The 19513-nt window shown below is 43.6% G+C and overlaps 1 protein-coding gene across 1 annotated transcript; it reads right to left on the bottom strand.

The window, feature by feature from the left end:
* Positions 1–775: 775 nt before the first annotated feature.
* On the bottom strand, positions 776–16410 carry ALG6 (ALG6 alpha-1,3-glucosyltransferase). Its single transcript, XM_031058594.1, has 14 exons — positions 16256–16410; positions 13290–13374; positions 11471–11560; positions 10724–10812; positions 8983–9065; positions 8320–8384; positions 6254–6439; positions 5958–6051; positions 3897–3982; positions 3446–3530; positions 2329–2399; positions 1974–2042; positions 1411–1609; positions 776–1241 (listed from the first exon to the last, which is right to left on the bottom strand). The coding sequence occupies exons 1-14, from the start codon at positions 16335–16337 to the stop codon at positions 1047–1049; spliced, it is 1479 nt and encodes a 492-aa protein (XP_030914454.1). The 5' UTR covers positions 16338–16410; the 3' UTR covers positions 776–1046.
* Positions 16411–19513: the final 3103 nt, after the last annotated feature.

The raw sequence follows: 19513 nt of genomic DNA, 5'->3' as shown, positions 1-19513 counted from the left end.
CCTTCTACTTCCTACTCCAGAGCCCCTTTTCCATTCTCTCTGAGCTGCCAGGGGGGCAGTGTTGCCTGGGGGTATTTTTTCCACAACAAATAAGCCTGGAAAAAAGTGCACAAATACACTGAGCTTGTGGGACTGCAGTGCCAGGGCTCAGAACTGGCCCAGCTGGGAGTTCCCAGAACAGCTGATTCACACACTGAGGCCGAGGGCAGTGACAGCCTGGAATGTGACAGGGGAAGCCTTTAAACAAGGGGGGGCTTCTTTTATATTTATATATAGATCCAGAAAAAAAGGGTAGACTGACTCCTAATTAAACTATACAACCCTAAATTGCTTTATGATTTATTTTCTTCCTCCATGCTTTGTTATGTTTATAATTACTCAATCAATTTGTATTTTCTGAATTATTGGCTTTGGAGGCTGAGCTGTGCCCAGGGAGAAATTGCAGAGTTGAGTTCAGTTTACATCTGCAAATTGCTGTGCAATTTAATAAGGGGTTTGGGTATCTTCAAACTGCACTGCAGCACCTCAGCTTTTATTGCAGTAGAACCAAAAGTTTTGGCTTTTCAGTCCTGTTAAAGAGATTTGCAGCAGTTTTAGAGCCCCCAGCAAAGGGGGACAGTGACTGATGCCACAAACCAGGTTTGTGTCATAAAGCAACTCACCACCACAACTTCAGTGCTGAATAAACACGAGTTTACACTTCACCTGCACTACTTCCTTGGGCTTTTTATGCTGGGAAAGGAGAAAACTTCATGCTGCTTTTGCTAATACAGTATTTTAGCATTAATTCAAAATTTGGTCCTTTATTAAGCATTTTAGGTTTACAAATGGTAACAAAAGTATGACACTTCCAAAGAAAACAAATCAAATCCCATTCCCAATGCTCTTCAAAATATTTCTCCTTTAAAACAGTCTTTGATTGTTTTGTGTTTAAATAAGCAAAAGGTTTTTCCTGGCTTTCCTCGAGTTGTGTCCATCACACACAGGTTCCTCTGCAGTGCTGGCACCTCTCACCGAGCACTCTCAGTCCTGCAGCTTCAGCTTCATTAACTGATTTTCTTCTGCCCTCTATTCTTGGAATCCCAGAGAATCACCACATTAAAGTACAGCAGGAAGAGCAGGAAGTGCAGGCAGGACACCACGGCCACGGCCAGGGGGAACAGATCGGGCAGGCGCTGGGGAGGAGGCACGGCAGCACTGAGCACTGACAGCACTCCCATCAGGGCCAGGGACAGCAGGAACTGCAACACAACGAGTGATGAACACCTCAGACAGCTCAGCTGCCACCTCACTGCTGGGTGCTCTGCACGCTCCCAACGTGGCACAAAAAAAGGGACAGCCCCCCCTGCACTGGTACTTCAGTGCTGGGAAAAGCTGCAAGGAAGAGGCAAAGGAATAAAACTTGCTTACCAGGCTCCTGACAATCCTGGGAAAGGACTTAAACCAGGACACATAACCCTTGAGGGAAAGGGAAAAGGCCTTGAGCTGTAGGTCCTCGGCTGAGGTCTTCTCCAGGATGGAGAAGGAGGCCAGGCACACGGCCAGGAAGGCGGGCGTGGTGACGGCGTAGGGCAGCAGCAGCTCGTCCTTCAGCAGCAGGGGCAGCAGGCTGGGGTGGGGCCAGTAGAGCCCCAGGGCAGTCACAGCATGCAGGGAGAGGAGGGAAAACCAGTAAATAATTCCTCCTTACCAGGACTGGGGCAGAACAGGGTTTTCACAGATGGGTTTGGGTTGGAAGAGACCTTAAGCTCATCCTGCTCCAGCCTGGCCTTGGGCACTGCCAGGGATCCAGGGGCAGCCCCAGCTGTTCTGGGCACCCTGTGCCAGGGCTTCTCCACCCTCCCAGGAAACAATTCCTCCCCAAAATCCCATCCATCCCTGCCCTCTGGCAGTGGGAACCATTCCCTGTGTCCTGTCCCTCCATCCCTTGTCCCAGTGTCTCTCCAGCTCTGTTAACACTTTTTCCAACTCACCTGAAAGTTGACACAAGTAGAAACCATGTGGCCATGAAGGGGATTTCATTTATGATTAAGCAGACTGGGCTAGAATGAGAGGAAGAAAAAGAGAAATCAACCATTCCCTAATCAGACAGCACTCCCAGTCCCTGTAGGATATCCCCAGGGAACAGCAGGGCTGGTGACTGTCCCCACAGGCAGCACTCAAAGGACACACCAGCCTGGCTGTACTCACACACCTTCATTTGCAAGTGATGCAGAAAAGCAAATGTGCAGAGTTGTTAAAATCTGATCTATTGGCAAGTGAAAGCAGCGTGCAATAAGAAGATGAGGAAAAGATGAAATTTTATCCACAGAAAAATTATTTACTTACACTGACACAAGAAGAATAGATTTTTCATGGACTTGAAAGGAGAACAGGAAAAATGACAAGGCACAGCTGACCTTAGGAGAGAGAGCAGAGGTGTGTCAGCCTGGGACTGCCAAGCAAAGCTCTGCTTTGGTGGCTGCAGGTGCAGGCTCTGCGTGGGGCAGCAGCTAAATGAGCTGAGTTTTACAATTAACTGCCGCATTTCCTGCAGTGCAAACCCCAAGCACCCAGAGCAGCTCCTGTGCCACCCTCACAAAGTTCCTTGTTTGGAACTTTATCCAGAATTAGTCACAAAGTCCTTCAGGTAGAGCCTCAGTCTTGCTCAGCTTCCCAGACAAGAGCAAGGAATCACAACATTCCCACACACAGGCACTGGCAAATCCCACTCCTGGTAAGAATTACCCCATTTTTGACATGAAATTTTGCTCCTTGTCATGACCAGTCAACAGAAAACGTAAACAAATTGTCTTTTTATTCCCCCACCAAATAAAAACGTGTCAAACCAACCTGTTCTTAGGATAAATGTTAGTTTTAGGTAATGTTGTAATAAAATTAAAAAGAGAAATCATCTTGTAACTCTGAAAGTTGGACCCAGCTCCATCTAATTTTGATTTCAAGGAGAACTCAGTTTTTGCACAGGAGTCATGGCAATGTGCTTCAATTCAATGATGTGACTAAGAGAAGGCAAACATTTTGGAAAATGGAATCATTTTATTTTCAAACCACTCATGAGCTCACAATGTCCATTTGGGGAATTTTTAATGGAATTTTGCAGCCAGTGAAGGAAGAAAAACTGGCACTTTGCAAACCAAACAAAAAGAGGAGAAATCCCAATTCTATATGAGGTTTAAATGTGTGTGGAATCTTCCAAAGGCTCTTCTGAGAAAGATAATAAAAATACAGAGTTAAATAAAGAAAACTGAGCCTAAGGAACAAGTCTGGGTTTAAAGGCCAGGTCAGAGCCCTGGATTTGAGGAAGTAAAACACTTTTTAACCAATTCCTTCAGCATTTGATGGCTCCCACCCTCTGTGCCCTGCACAAGTGCTGTTGGCACTGCTGGCTGCCCTCCAGTGCTCGTGGTGGATACAGAACAAGGAGCAGTGAACAGCAAACACTCACCAAGGCAAATTTAAACCCTCGCAGGGAAGGCTGGACAGTGAGCTTGATACAGGCAGGGAGCAGGCTCAGGAATGTTACAGCAAAACTAAAGGATTGGGGAAGAAAAACAGTTTTAATACATGAGTGACTAGAGCCATTAACACTTCTCTCTGCAGAGCCAGACCTGAATTCTTCACTGAGTCAAGAGAACTGGGAGCTCTGACTTTTAAGAGTGTTGAAAGATATTTGAATTCTTTGAATTTGCAAATCTTAACTCAGTTTTAACCAAGCAGCTTAAATCACTATATAAATAAGCAGGGAATTTTCCAGTCATAAATATTCCCAGTATTTCTCCATCATGACTTGTACTGAAAAATACAGTATAGGAAAGAATACAATTTGAGAAAATTTACTCCTCTTGCAAAAAATATTGCAGATAAAAACTACCTAAGGCACTCCAGTTATGTCTTACCTGAGTTTTAGCTGAGTTCGAGGAGATATTACATTCTTTATCTTTATAAGGACACTTAGACTGCACCAAATATTGGCTACTTTATCCTGGAAGGAAATGAAAAGGCAATCAGTGATAATTATATCTAATTACACTCATGTTTGTGGGAACAATGGGGCTTGAGAGGTGGGGATTGTTGGGTTTCTGCCATGAGTGCAAGGAACACTTGCAGGAGTACATCACATTCTCAGATGTACTGGGGATGATTGTGCTCTTCAAAAATGGAATTTTTCAAGAGACCAAATTAAAACAGGCTCTAAAATAAGTGAGAAACAGTTCTTCAGCACAAGAGACAACAACTTAACCCATGAGAGCAGACATTTTGTGGAGTAAGGCTGTGAAACTGTCCCTGGGTAAACCCTGGCCCATGTCAATCCTTTCTCCCTCTGTGCTGTTTCCTCCCTACCTGCCTGTGCTCGCTGCCTGCTAGCACTGACAGAGTTAACCCCAATAAATCAAGAAGTCTAAAGACATTAGCACTTGTGCTAGGATCACTTTCAAAATTAAATTTGTAACTGCAGCTCTCCTGCTGGTGAAACTCATCCCCAGACAGCTGCTGGAGGCACAGCTGTGTAGACACAACTCCCAGCAGCAACTGAGCCCCTCGGTCCCCGCTGCCAGCGCCCGGAATCTGCCGGGGATTCCGGGGAGCACAGCCCTGGCAGCACCAGCAACTCCTCCTCACAGCCAGGCTGAATTTCCAGCCACCAGCAAGTGTTCCCAGGCTGCAAATGGGAACTGGCACACCCTGGCTGCAAATGGGAGCTGCACACAACCTGTCACACCCCAGGCCAAGTTACTGAGCGCTGCTTACGTGGACAAATTCTCATTTTATCTCCATCAGCATCCAGCAAGTCACTGCCCTGAGCAGCTCAGAAAATATTTGGGCTAATATTAGACTAAAATCCTCCAGCTCTTTCAGACTCGTTGCTTATTGTCATTTAAAGATTTTCTTTTTAAACTTGGTACTCAATAAAAGGTGTGCTGAGCAAAATGATTCCTTTATAAATTCCAAATAATTCTCAAGGAAAAGGGTAATTTGTTTTTTTGGGGGTGTTCTGGAGAGGTTGTTTGGTGTTCGTTGGGGTTTTTTAAATAAGCCAGCAGAGAATACACCAAGAACACCTCCACTGCCTTTGGTACATCAGCACTAACTTTAAGGGGGGAAAAATGCCACTTGTGATATTATTTACATCTGAAAAAGTTTCAAAGAATAATTAAGATTAATCAAACTATGTGAGAATTTGCTTTAATCCTTGTGGCAACCTGGAAATTCAATGCTTCATTTTCTAGGTTAAGCCTGAAATTGAGAATCTGCTGTAAAAAGTGTAATATTGACTCATGCCCCAGTTAAAACAGCAGCAACTCCCTGTGACCTGGGAACCTTTTCTTTTATCCCAAATTCCTGTGGCATTGCCATTTGGACATAAGAACTCTTCCTTTTATCCCAAATTCCTCTGGCATTGCCATTCAGTAAATGAGGAATTGAGTGACTGGATTAAGGCTCAGCACCTTCAGCATGGGCATGTCCACACCAAGAGCAAAACCAAAAGCAGAAGTGGCCTAAAACTTTTGGAAAATATTGTGGAAACTGCACAAGGTGAGTCAGAAAGGAAGTTCTAGGCTGTATCTAAAACATCATTTAAAAATTATTTTTAAAAATTAATTAATCCCACTGAAAAGAGGGGAGCAGAACCCAAGAGGCCAAAGCCATTGACTTTCAAGGTTACATCTTCTGACACTGTCAATTACTACGGAATCTATTTCAATGGAAAAATGTATGGATTGAAGTATGGGTTTGATGATGGGATAAGTGTTGTCTCCTGGTATAATATCCTGGAAGATGCCAGCTGAGCTGGGGTTAAACACTGGATTAAATAACTGGCAAGAAAGGACTGCTGAAGAAGCCGTCTCGAGTTACTCGCCCCGCGCTGTGTCTCCCCCATGAAATCCTAAAGGTCAGTCTGAAGGTTTCTCCAGGGATCTAAGAATACAGGACAGGGCAGTGGGTGGGAGAAGTACTTGCATGATTTGTTCCACGTCGGTGCCCAGGGGGAGCCAGCAGGCAGCGAAGGACACCAGCACTGTCCCTGCCAGTTTGGCCAAGAGCACCAACCTGCAACAGCACAGCACATCAGCACAGCAGGAGCAGTGCTGCCACAAATCCTGCCAGGCTGCAATCCTGCAGGACAGCAACACCTCACACAGCTCATTCCCACAGAAATGAACCCAGGAATGCCCAGCTGCACACAAGGACAACCCCATTCCCCATTCCAGGCTGATTCCTGGGGAAGATAAAACACTTTAAACCCACTTACCCCTTTCCTTTCAGTCCCTTCTTGAAGCACTTTCCAAGTAAATAGCAAAAAAAGGGCAGGGAATGGTAGAGCTCCATTTGCTTATAGTTTAAGGCCAAGCAAAATGCCATGGAGCCCAGGAGGTCCCAGTCATGGGACAAACAAAGGACAGCCCACAGGGCCAAGCCGAGGCTCACTGAGTTGTATATGGTTTTTTATGTCAAGGACAAGATACACATCTCACTTCTGGAAAGCAGCAATTAATGCCCTGGGGGAAAGCAGAAATGGCTTGTAAAATGAGTTTTGCCAAGTTAGTTTTAAGAACATGTTGCCAATTGTGACTATGTTCCCCCAAAGATAAAATAATTACTTCCATTGAAAGTGTCATTTTTATATTTCCAAAGTTTGATTCAGAGCTTGCCCAGGCAAATCTGAGGGCAAATTCTGTGTGTGTTAATGACACATGTAATTACACATGCATTCAGCCAACCCAGCTTTTGGTGGCAGTGACAGTTCTCTGCAACAAGCAACATTTCCTTCTTGGTATTTACATGAGTAACGATAAAGCTCTCACAAGCTTTCCCCCCCAGCTCCCACAAGATAGTGCAGAATATTCAAATCCATCAGTGTTTAAATTATGTATAATTTCCTTCAAGGATTTCTGAAGGGTTTGTGATTCTGTTACACACACAAGGCACCCTCACCCATGACCAGTTCCCTGACTGCTAATACTGCTCAAACAATGAGAAATAGTTGCTAAAACAATGTTACTGCCTTGTGACTTTGAAAAGAGCTTCCCAGGCTCAGGAGATTTTGAAGAGACCAAGCTACACTTACTATTAAACTGCAACAAAGTTTTATAATTTTTGTAAACTGTAACAAAAGCTTTGGTTTTTACTTGTTTTTTGAAAAACTGAGAAAAAACAGTAAACACAGAATCCCAGACTGGTTTGAACTGAAAGGGACCTTAAAGCCCATCCAGTGCCATCCCCTGCCATGGCAGGGACACCTTCCACTGTCCCAGGCTGCTCCAACCTGGCCTTGGACACTGCCAGGGGCAGCCACAGCTCCTTTGGGCACCTGTGCCAGGGCCTGCCCACCCTCCCAGGGAGGAATTTCTCCCTAATATCCAATCCAAACCCACCCTCTGGCAGTGGGAAGCCATTCCCTCCTGTCCTGCCACTCCATCCCTTGTAAACAGTCCCTTGTATTTCTTGTATTGTCAGAAATGTCACAATATTTTGTTTTCCCTCTGTCAACCTAAGCAGCTGTGACAACACATCCAGCTTGCCCACGGAGCTCTCAGCCCACTCACATTTCCCACTCCACATCACCAGGTGTATTTGACACCTCATTGATTTCACATCAGCAAACTCACACAGAGGCCCTGATCCTGCAGCAGCCCAGGGAAAGCAATCCCTGCCTTGCTGGAGCTGCTCAGAGGGTGGCATTGCTCACAGCAGAGTGGCAGGGCTGGCACAGCAATGTGCAGGAAATCAGGAAATCCCTGCCTCAGCAGCAGCTGCTGCAGCTCCAGCACAGGGTGAACTGACAGCACTGGGCTGCCCCTGTACAAAACCAGTATAAAAGCAGGATTGTCATTAACAAAGAGCCCCTGTGGAAATGGCACCAGCCAGCCCTGAACTCACCTCCCTGAGCTGTGCAGCCAAGGCAGAAGGGGAGGTTTTACAGCCCTGAACATTTCACACAGCTCCACCTGCCACTGCTCCGCCACCCTGGGAAGATCTAAGGGGATTCCCTGTGCACACACAAATCACAGGAGCACAGCCCATCACTCTCCTCCCTGTCACAACCCCACTGATGCTGCCTGCAGTGAAGTGACTGACAGGGAGATCAGCTGGAGGCATGGCAAGAATGATATTCATGTTGGGATTGATTTGTGCCAATATCAATAATTTTTATCTCCAATATGTTTCAGACTTGCAGCTTCCTTTGATATCTCTGTTTGGGGTGGGCAGAACCCCCCAGATGACTCTGTACACCACAGCCACCCCATGCTCAGCTACCAAGTGCTAAGGAGCAGTAATCCCATAAACAGAATTCATTTCCATGCAGAACAAGGATACTGGAAGTGCCCATGGTCAATAAGGATGAGGCCTGGGTAAAGCAGGATGCAGAGAGCACTGGAAACCTGGCAAGAATCAAAAAGGAGAGGGGAAAAATAATTAGTCCAAAATTAGACATTAGACAGAGGAACTGCTCCAGTACAAAAATGTGCCCCTCCATGGTGCATCCTATAGGCGGGAATCTTAAGTCTCTACAAGTAATCATTTGCCATTAACAAAAAAGGATAAAGATTTGCCATAAATTAGAAAATATTGAATATTGCCTCTCTTTTACAATAGCTCAAAGATCACCTACACCTATGTTAAACCACTCCAAAAATCAGCAGACTTGTTATTCCAAAATCTACTGTAAGGAGTGTTCAAGACAAAGCACAAATCCTACCCCTCCCACACCACAAATATTTTTTGGGGTTTTCTTTTACTACTCAAGTAATACATTAATGAAAAATCTTGTTATTAAAAGCATTAAAATAATTGCTGTAAGATAAAATAAAGGGTTTTTAATGTTTTAAAGTGAAAAGCCTACGATATGAGCTATAGTGGTTGCCATCAGTTTTATAGGGAAGCCATCAGGGTGTTCTAGGTGTTAATTAACCAGTGTTACACTTCTACTCTGTTCTAACAGTGTTTTCTTTGTCTAATTTACACACACCAGGTACTTGCCTTTTTTTTAGCAGATGTTTCTTTCAAGGAAAAACAATATAAAATAACTGCAGGGATATAAACCAGCAGATCAGCAACAAACACTGAAAAATAAAGATTAACTTTCCATTAGAATCCTCCCACAAGGAGGAGGCAAGGAAAAACCACAGGCAAATAAACATCAAAATAGCAGAAATAAACTGGGCAGTTCCACTTCAAAGGACAAAAAGAACCAGGTCTACAGAATTTGATCTTGTTAATGTTTCTCAGGCTCATTTCTGATGTCCCAAAGCTGCTGCTTCCACGTGTTCAGCTGTCCTGGCTCCTGGCACAGCCTCAGTCACTCTCTAGTTCCTGACATGCCACAGGCAGGGCAGGAATTTGGGAATGGCCCCGAGAAACCAGCCCTGCTGGACCCAGGTTGTGGGGCAGCACAGAGAGGCTGGGGCACAGGGAACAAACCCCAGATTATGCCAGTCTCTGTGGGAATTACCAGTGATGGGGATAAAGGGACTGAGAGCAGGGATTTGGCTTTCATCACCTGCCTACAGCAAGGATTTGTGAGAGGGGACAAGAAAACAGAGCCAGCAAGATCCCCTGCCCAGGGAATATCCAGCAGGTGAATTCTTCTTCAGTTGTCCTAAAAACCTCAGATTATTTCTACAAACCACTTCCAGCAAATGTGCAGTGGCTCCAAGAGGCAAAGGAGATGTTGAAACATTTCAGTTATCCAGGGATGAATGGTTTTGCCAGCTTAAGCCACAACTAAACAAATATAACCAAGGTGTTAGCAAAACAAATACACTGAAGCTTAAAATAAAGCTGCCATTGACTACCCTGAATTATTTTAATGCACTCCTCTAATGGCCCCTGTTAAAAAGTGTTTATCAGCTCTCCAGATCCATCAGTGTTGTGTCAAGAGAGTTGATTTCAAAATTAATAAAGACCATTTCAAGGGTAATTAAATACTAGTGATTTTTATTTTTTTTCAATTCAATCAATTACCAGAGAGCAGACTGAGAGGTTTGTGAGGTACAGAGAAGCTATTGATGAACAACAAATTCTGCTGCTGCAATCAAAAAGCATTTTGTGTTAGAAAAAGCAAAAGACATTTCAAATTAAAGAAAATAGTAACAAGAAACAAGAGTTCACTGGTCACATTGTTTGCTGTCCTACTGCCGCAGTTACTAAATTATGGTACAAATCTTCTTCTGCACTTGTTTGCAGTTCAAAATAATCAAATGGTGGAAAACAAATTTAGAATACAAGTAGTAAAACAAATTTTTACTTTTTTGCTCACAGTAATATCAAATATCTCTGCCTTTGAGATCAGCTCCTAATGAAGATCTCTGATATCTCCAGAGATTAAGTCAGGAAAAGCCAGGCTACATGTAAAATAATTTTACAATAAAAATGAAGTTAAGCTAAAAATAAAAGACTATTTATTAGAATAGAAGGGAAAACAAGAATAGTTTTCAAAATTAAAAAGTGGGTCTGTGCTACAAAGAGTAGTTGTGTTTTAGAGTTTTTAATTAATTAATTGGGTTGAAAACTTGTTTCTATATTTTATATTTATCAGGTCACAAATGATAGCAGAAGAGGAAATAACGCAGGAACCTGGCTCAGAAATGGACCTGCAAATGGACCCAATTAAAAACCTGAGAATAAACCAGTAAAGAGAGAGAAGCTGCATATTAAACATGCTGAATTAGTAAGCAAGACAAATGTGCAGGATGATCCCAAGGAAATATAATCTTCCTACCTGTTGTACGCATAAATAACTTATGGGGCTGGCTCTCATAGCCCCGAGATGTGTGCAGAGCAACCCAATCAGGATTTATTAACTTTGCACTGTAAAACAAAGTACAGACACATCAAAATGCAGACAGTTCTCATTTCCCTTTACACTCCTTGCAGCAATAAAGATGACACAGACAGGAGCAGATTCCAAGAATTAAGATGAATGAGAAGAAATATTTCAGAGAGCAATAGTGATCAATGAAAGCTTTTCCTCACCACTAGATCAGTTTACACTATAGACTGTTTCACAATTAAAAAAAAATAACCTTTGGAAACAGTAAAAATGGAATACAATATTTATTAGGACAAGATAACCACCTCCAGTCTGGTTCCAGGGACTTTAAAAAAAAACAATTGTAAATACCTTTCATGCTTAAGTATTAAATATAAACCATTTACAGTTCACATAGATGCCCCACATAGCTGTGCCTGTGCACTTTAACCTACATTCTTATTCCATAAGTCTCATTCCAACAGCAGCAAAGCCCTTGTGGAAAAAGTATTCCAATAACAGAATTCTATTTACATGATATCCACTCATCAAATGTCACTTGGGCTCTGCACACACGAGAGCTTTCCCAGGCAATGCCCCCTGTTCCTACAGCACTTTCCCCGGGGCATCCCAGATCCAGCAGTGGCTCCTAGGGGAAAGGAAAGCTGAATACCCAGAAAGAAAAATGTAACACAGGATTTCAAACACTGAACTTACATGTAAGCACACACAAAACTGTGATAGGCAGTGAGAGGTGGGTAATCCAGGCCCCAGTACAGCAGGTTGTTGTCACTTGTATTGAAGTACCTAAAAAAAAATAAAGTTCAATTTAAAGACTACATTTCCAGCTTGGTTTTGACCCAAGGAAAAGACTGAATATTAAATGCATTCCAAATCCAAAATAAAAGGTGGCAACATCTCTACCTGCCTAATTCTACTGCACATTAAATAAGTCTCAAGCAACAAAATAACAGCAAAAGTGATGCAGAGTTCAAATAGCTGCTAAAGCTCACTTCAGTGGAGAGAAAAACTCCTGGTTCTACCTCCAAACCCAGGTGGACCACGTGAAAGAAGGAAAAGGATTTTCCCATTTGGGATTATGTTGCGTCAGGATTTCTATGGCAGCAGTCAAAAGGAAGTCACCCCTTCCAAATGAGATCAGAGGGGTTTGTCCAAGGAGAGGTTCCAGCAATGAGGAGCAGCCCCTTCCCACCTCCCAGTGACACTGCCTGGCTGCTCCCACTGCCACGGGGCAGGCTCTTGGCTCTTCCACTTCCTCTCCTCAAATGCAGCCAATTTTTGACATTTATAATAGTAAATGATATTTCTTGAATTCTTTATGAGCTGCCTGAAATGTCTTCTGAACAGATGATAAATCACATTTCTTTGAGTTGCATCTCTGCCTCTTATCCTACAATTCAAGATTGCTCCTGCCAAGGCAGTGCAGATTCTTCATGCAGAATGTCACAGTTTGCAACTTTCAGGGCACTTGCCAGTTTTAGGGGTTTATTTTTTCATTTTACCTTCCATAAAGTTTTCAATTATAAAAAAAAAAAAAAGAAAAACAACCCTTATGTATCCAGTAATGTTTAGTAAGGAAGCTTTCAGAGTTTTAATTAACAGTAGAATAAAAAAGGATGTTCCTGAAGGACTTCACAGAATAATATAAACCAGAAATATTTAAATTCTAGAATGCAATCCCTTGCACATCAGCCAAGATGTGCTGTTCCAAACACCCACTTTGCTGTGTTAGAGATTCAATTCCCACAGCAGACCCAACCCCAAAAACCCTTCAATTATCAATATAAAACTACATCAATTACAGAACCAGAGAGCAAATACAAGGCCAAGGTGCCCACCTGGCAGCCCCTCAGGCAAAGCCAGCCTGCAGCAGGGTCTGATCTGGCCCCTGGGAATGCCTGGGGATATTGGCTGCTACACCTCCTCATTTTAAGGAGATACAACTCAGTGTAGCAGAGTGGATCAAAGCTGCCAACTCCATTATTATGTAACACCTCTTATCCCAACTCCAGCACACTCAGGGTTTGGATATCCCAGGAAAAAACAGTTCCTATTTCCTCATTTTTGTCCAACAGGATGATCTGAGGTCACTACACAGAGCCATCTGCAGAGTTCACATGTATTTACAGAACACAAGTGAATTAATTTTCTATTTTGTCAGATTAGTCTGTTCCCCACCAGACAGCCAGGGAAAAATTACACCACACACCCAAAACACCCCTGTCCTTGCTGGAAGGTGAGTTGGAATTCCAACATATTCCAATTTGAGTTGTAGCACATATATGGACTAAATTTTTACTCTAAAGAGTATTAGGAATAATGCAAAACCAAAATAGTTATAATAATTCTCCTTCTGTTTTACATGATCTGCACAAACAAAGCTCGCTACACTTAAATCTAGAATCCAGAATTCCCACATTGAAAAATCTCATGGATCATGGAAGCAAACAATGAACTCAGAGGTGTCAAACACGAGCAGGATTTCGCCCATTCTCCCTCTGTAAGCAGCACCTACCACTGCCTGATGGGTAGGTTGTAGGTGATCTCTTGCCAGTGCCTCTGAGCCTCGTAGTCTCCATACATGGGTGGTTTTCCTGCCCCTAAAAGGAGAGGACACAGCATTCAGGACATTATTTGGTTTATAGATTGCTTTCCCCCAGTTATGTATTGCATATTAATTACTAATTTTATTCTCCATCCCTCTATGTTGAGACCAAATAGAGACCTCATCATGCAGTCTAACAGAGAGAAAAAAAAAGATGTGTGTTCTTTTGGCTTTCTGGAGATTTCTGCAATGAGCATTTATCAAGATACTCTGCTGTGAAGAACTGCTTCCTCATCTGACAAAAAAAATCATTTCCAAGTGCAGATGAAAAATGTGGTACTTTCCCTGAACTAGGAAAATGCACATAATGGACATGTTACAGTGATTCTGTGGGAGCTGCTGCACTCCCTTGGCGTGTGATAATTGTCAATATTCTCACTTGTTTCAGCCATGGCATGGTACCTGACTATTAATAGCATTATAATAACATTATTTGCTATTTTCATGGAAAAGAAAGATTCATCAATGCAAATACTTCAGATGTCAAATATTCCCCTCGATGGAAGCCTAACTGTGATAATGGCAGCATGCAAAGCATCTTCCCACAGTTTATTTACTTCTATTAACCTGCTCATTGAGAACAGAAACCAGACTGATTGTGCTCCCAGTGAAATATTGACATGAGCCAGACAGAGATTTAAGAGGTTCTTTAAAATATAGGAAAGCCATCTGTGGTTTCACCCATGATCTATGTTTGTGGGAATCCCACAAGCTCAGCAATGTGCAATTTATTCCCAGAAAGTGCAAAAGACCTCTTATCTCTGCTAATTTCTTCCTGGTGGTAGAGAGAGCAGATTATCTCCACTCTCACACATTCAGATTAAAATTTCCCAAATAAGTGAAGTCACTGGAGTTTCATCAGTGTCAATTCTGTAGCTCTAAATCCAGTGGAACAAAGAATCTGCCACTGGATTACTGAAATGCAAAATAGATATTTGAATTACTGAAATACAAAATATACATTGTCCAAATTTTAGAGTGTTTGTGTGTGTATCAATTTCTCAATCTTGAGGGGGAAAATGGATGAAAAAAATTAATTGGCTTCAGAATGATCAAAAGAGTTTAATCCAAAGGTTTGATTATTAAAAGCCAAGTACTAATCAGTTAGTTTGACAATGCACATTTAGCTTCCATCCACAGAAAGCACCAAGTACACAGACAAACTAAGTTAAAAATTAATAAAGCAGGAATATTTTATTTTAAAAGGCTCACAAATACCTAAAAGTAGTGATCTGATTTAGTTTTATTGTTAACCTGGGAATAGAATTTTAAGTGTCTGAAGTTGCCTCTCAATACCTGTATTGAGCAGAATGTGGCAATGCATTAAAAAATTAGGCATTAACCTATGAAACCAAATTTTTCCTTGGTAATTCTCCAAGACCAGGCCATCACTAATGGTAACTTTTCAAAATCAGGTATTAGTTTCTGCTTCTTCATTGAATTTCAGAGGCAGATCCAAAAGCAAGCTGATGGCAAAGAACAGGGTGGGAATGAGACAGAGATCCAAGGGATACAGAAAATGAGGGTGGAATTAAAAGTTTATCACATCTGCAGGAAGATGAAGAGGAAAAAAATAATCCCAGTGGATTTATGTGCTTGACGGCTCTAACACTGGGGTTTGCCTTTTTACAGCCAGCCAATGCTCAAAGTTAAGCTTTAATAATTTGCTGGACTGGATCAGATTCAGCTTTTCCTATTCCAAAAGCAGTTACATCAGCACTGGGGAGGAAATAAGATTTAAAAATTGTTATTTTAGCTCAGGCTTTATTTTAGACTCTCTTCCACAATCTTGATTGGTATGAAATTAAATCAACTTACAAAAATCTAGTTAGCAACAGAATTCTAAATAAATCCTCTTGCACTGCAAGAGAAATTCAATGTGTGCCTGAAGCCAGGGTGTTTCCTGCCTTCCTGCCTAGAAATGGGTGAAAACCTCAGTTACCTACAGACCTCTCAGAAATGGCATTTTGAGAAAGCAAACTCAAACCAAAACAATTGGAAATGCAGTTCAGCTTCAAGCAAATTCTTCAAATAAATGAAGCCCAGAATTACCAGTTAAAAATCACCAGAATGCTCCTGAGCAGCACAGGGATGGGGCTACCCATTGCCTCAAAAAAAAAAACAGTAGAATTTGACTTGTGATTCTTTGGGCTGATGAGGATTGAAAGTATTGGTTCATTTTTTACCTTTTTTTAAATGTGCAGAGAGCAAGCCTTGTGCAAGCTTATTCCAAGTGTGGGAATGGAACTGGGAGGCTTGGAAAGGAACTTGCTAATTCTTTGCAAGCCTTCTGACATGAGGAGGAGAAAAACTCATCCATTACCAGAATGCAGCTCTGGCTCCTGCTGTAAACAAGCTTAAGGAGGTACAGCTACAAGGCAGAGTCATTGCTCACTCCATGTCACCTCTGCACTGTCTTCATTAGCACCAGCATTAGCTACACGTAAGCTAAATAAAAATATAAATAATAAGGTCATATCTGCTACAGAATTTAAAAGACAATATGAGGCAAATGTACAAGTGGACTGCAATATTCTGCAAATAAAGGCATAGGGGGAAACAGCCAGATATTGATCCTAAAACATTAATGATCATCAGAACCATTCAAAAAAAAAAAGTTGAGGCAGTTTTTTCCAGTGTTCTGCTCCAAATTGTAATGTTAATCGTGGCATGCTTCACAAAATAAGGAAAAGGAATTCTCAGGGAAATCAAGAGGAACTTAAATATAACAACAGTTGAAATAACACATTGCTTCCTATGTATGATTTTATATAAACAGCAGTAAAATAAATAAGCAATAAATACCATTCCTTTCCATTTGTGCCAAGCCCATGCTCCCTCTCCCTGGGGCTGCTGCAGCCTGGGCAGTGCCTTACCTGAGTAGGAGCCCAGGGACACGGCCCAGCGCACGGTGAGCGCCAGCAGCACCGTCACTGTCATCAGGCTCCACTTCTCCATGGCGGCCACGCTCCTGGGGACACAGCAGGGCCACTGCCACAGCACAGCCAGCTCCTGTGCCCAGCCCTCCCCACTGAACAGCCCCCGCATTAACAACTCACTGGATCATTCACAAGCACAGGGGTTAAAAAGCGAGTCAGTGCCCCAGTGTTAAGTTAATGTCACTTCTCTCCTCAGCTAAGAGCACCACAGATTATGCAAAGTGCACACCTGGTCTAGGCATCACTGCTGGTTTAAACAAGATAAAAGTTATTTAGAAGTTAATTGGTGTCAGGATACATTATTCTCCATCCTTCCACCCCCAAAAAGCAATAGGGCCAACGTCCCACCAAGCTCATTTCAACACACTAAGGATCCAGTAAAAGTAAGAAATATTGCCAGGTCTGTCAAATTAAAGGCTGTGTGAAACACAGAAACCAAGAAACAGGAAGATTGTTATGTTGCCCTATGCAAAACAAAAAATCTTAAAAAAATCTAAAACAACTAACTATAGAATATACAAACTTTGACCCAAAGAATCAGAAAAATTTTAGTCTGAACTAGGAAAAAAGTGAGGAAAAAACTACTCCAATCTTGAAGGGTACAACTGCCACAGACTTTCCTTGCAGAAAAGGCATCACTTGATTTAAGTGAGTTAATACACTTGCTACTGAAGCACTGAGCTGCTGTTTTAGTTACACATATGCAACATCTAAGGCATGTTTAAGTTATTCTCCTCCAACTCCAGCCATATTTATCTACTATGCATAGAAAGGTGTGACCCAACACCACCACCAAGGGGAAAAAAGAAGTTAATTAATAATATAAATCTGTGGCAGCAGATCTCCATCTATAGGTAGGAAGGTGAACACTGATGACAGGCATGTTTTCACCTGTGCCTAAGCCACAGAGGAGGCACTTTTATCTAAATAAAAGATACATCTGTCCTTCTTTTCTATCTCACCACAATATTAATTAATTACACCTTCTTAATTATTACACAGCACCAGCCTCACCTACAGACTCCCCCATCTCTGTTTCACTCATTTACTTTTGCCATTCCCTACATTTGGAATAACAATTGTTTTCTGGGATATTGAATTTCTTTCTCTGCTCTCAAAAGCGGCCCTTAAAATATTCTTTCCTATTTATTTTTCACCTTTAATAACTATCCCATACTATCAATAACAAAAAGCCATGCTTTTATTAGAATCTAAAGCCTAGAACTCTTAATTCTTGGTATCCTGTGGGTAACAAGGTCAGGAAATTTTTAGGGGATGATAAAGCCAGTTTGGTCAATCCCAAACTTTTCACCTTCCCCTGGATGTGCAACACCTGATCAGGTGATCTCAAGATCCCACCTGTAAGCATGAGGTGAAAATCACAGCTAAAAAAAAACCAAAAAAACCCGCTATCCTTCCACACTGCCTGCAATGAAGATTCAGATAAATAACACCAGTACCAACCACCCAGCCCTGGCCCAGGGAAGCTGACAGAACTCAGCCATAGATGCACGGGCCTGAATAGAACTTCTTTTAAAAGAGGTGTCAGCACACATTTCAGCAGCTGAAAAACTCACACACTGAATGAGGAATTTAATCTGTTACAGCAATACCTGTCTACAACCCTGCTGTTTCCCTAATCCCTGTCAGGAGACGCCTTTATTCCTCCTCTCACCTCCCTGCTCTGCCCGGCCTCCTCAGAGCCCCCAGGGCGGGCTGGCGCTGCGGGACTCGCACCGGGCCGAGCTGCGAGCCCACCCGGGCTGGCCCCGGCCACCAGCGGACCCCGCTGCCCCTCAGCGCCCTCAGAATCCTCGACCCTCTCTCCTTCGCCCCCCTTAGAATCCTCGACCCTCTCTCCTTCAACCCCTCAGCCTTTCAGCCCACTCAGAATCCTCGACCCGCTCTCCCTCACCCCCCTCAGCCTTTCAGCCCCCTCAGAATCCTCGACCCTCTCTCCTTCGCCCCCCTTAGAATCCTCGACCCTCTCTCCTTCAACCCCTCAGCCTTTCAGCCCACTCAGAATCCTCGACCCGCTCTCCCTCACCCCCCTCAGCCTTTCAGCCCCCTCAGAATCCTCGACCCTCTCTCCTTCGCCCCCCTTAGAATCCTCGACCCTCTCTCCTTCAACCCCTCAGCCTTTCAGCCCACTCAGAATCCTCGACCCGCTCTCCCTCACCCCCCTCAGCCTTTCAGCCCCCTCAGAATCCTCGACCCTCTCTCCTTCGCCCCCCTTAGAATCCTCGACCCTCTCTCCTTCAACCCCTCAGCCTTTCAGCCCACTCAGAATCCTCGACCCGCTCTCCCTCACCCCCCTCAGCCTTTCAGCCCCCTCAGAATCCTCGACCCTCTCTCCTTCGCCCCCCTTAGAATCCTCGACCCTCTCTCCTTCAACCCCTCAGCCTTTCAGCCCACTCAGAATCCTCGACCCGCTCTCCCTCACCCCCCTCAGCCTTTCAGCCCCCTCAGAATCCTCGACCCTCTCTCCTTCGCCCCCCTGGATCCCTGGAAGTGTCCAAGGCCAGGTTGGATGGGGCTTGGAACAAGCTGGGGTAGGGGAACGTGTCCCTGACATGGCAGGGGGGGCACTGGATGGACTTTAAGGTCCTTTAAACCCAAACCCGTCTGGGATTTGTGTTTTTCTACCATGCCAGCTGGGGAGCAGCCCCTCAGCCCTTACAACTCGGAGACAATATCTGGGAACAAAGCACAGAATGCCAGGCTGGGTCAGGCTGGAATACACAGCGGGGTCATTGGTGCCATCCCTTGAGGCTGTCGGGACACAGCCAGGAGGACTCTGGAATCTCTGTGATGCACCATAGGCCTCACTTTTAAACCTTTCAGTCTTGCCCCTTTTCATTCTCTCAACAAAACACAGAGCATAACAAAAATCAGAGAATCACAGGATGGGCTGGGTTGAAGGAGACCTCAAGGATGGGCAGGGACACCTTCCACTATCCCAGGCTGCTCCAAACCCCATCCAGCCTGGTCTTTTCTTCTGGTTGTGTGTCTGACTGAGGTCAGGGCATGAAACTGAACAGAAAGCTGATTATCCTTAAAACTACCACCACGTACTGAGGGTTTCATGGCCACACCTGCCAGGTGAGCTGGCAGCAGTGCTCTCCTTGGGCTGGAATCCCAGGGCTGAAAGTTGTGGTGGATTTAAACACAGCTGCTACAAAAAAACAAATGTGG

The sequence above is a fragment of the Geospiza fortis genome, unplaced genomic scaffold (assembly GCF_000277835.1).
Source record: "Geospiza fortis unplaced genomic scaffold, GeoFor_1.0 scaffold396, whole genome shotgun sequence".
Lineage (NCBI taxonomy): Eukaryota > Metazoa > Chordata > Aves > Passeriformes > Thraupidae > Geospiza > Geospiza fortis.
This window is presented reverse-complemented; position numbering and strand designations above follow the sequence as displayed.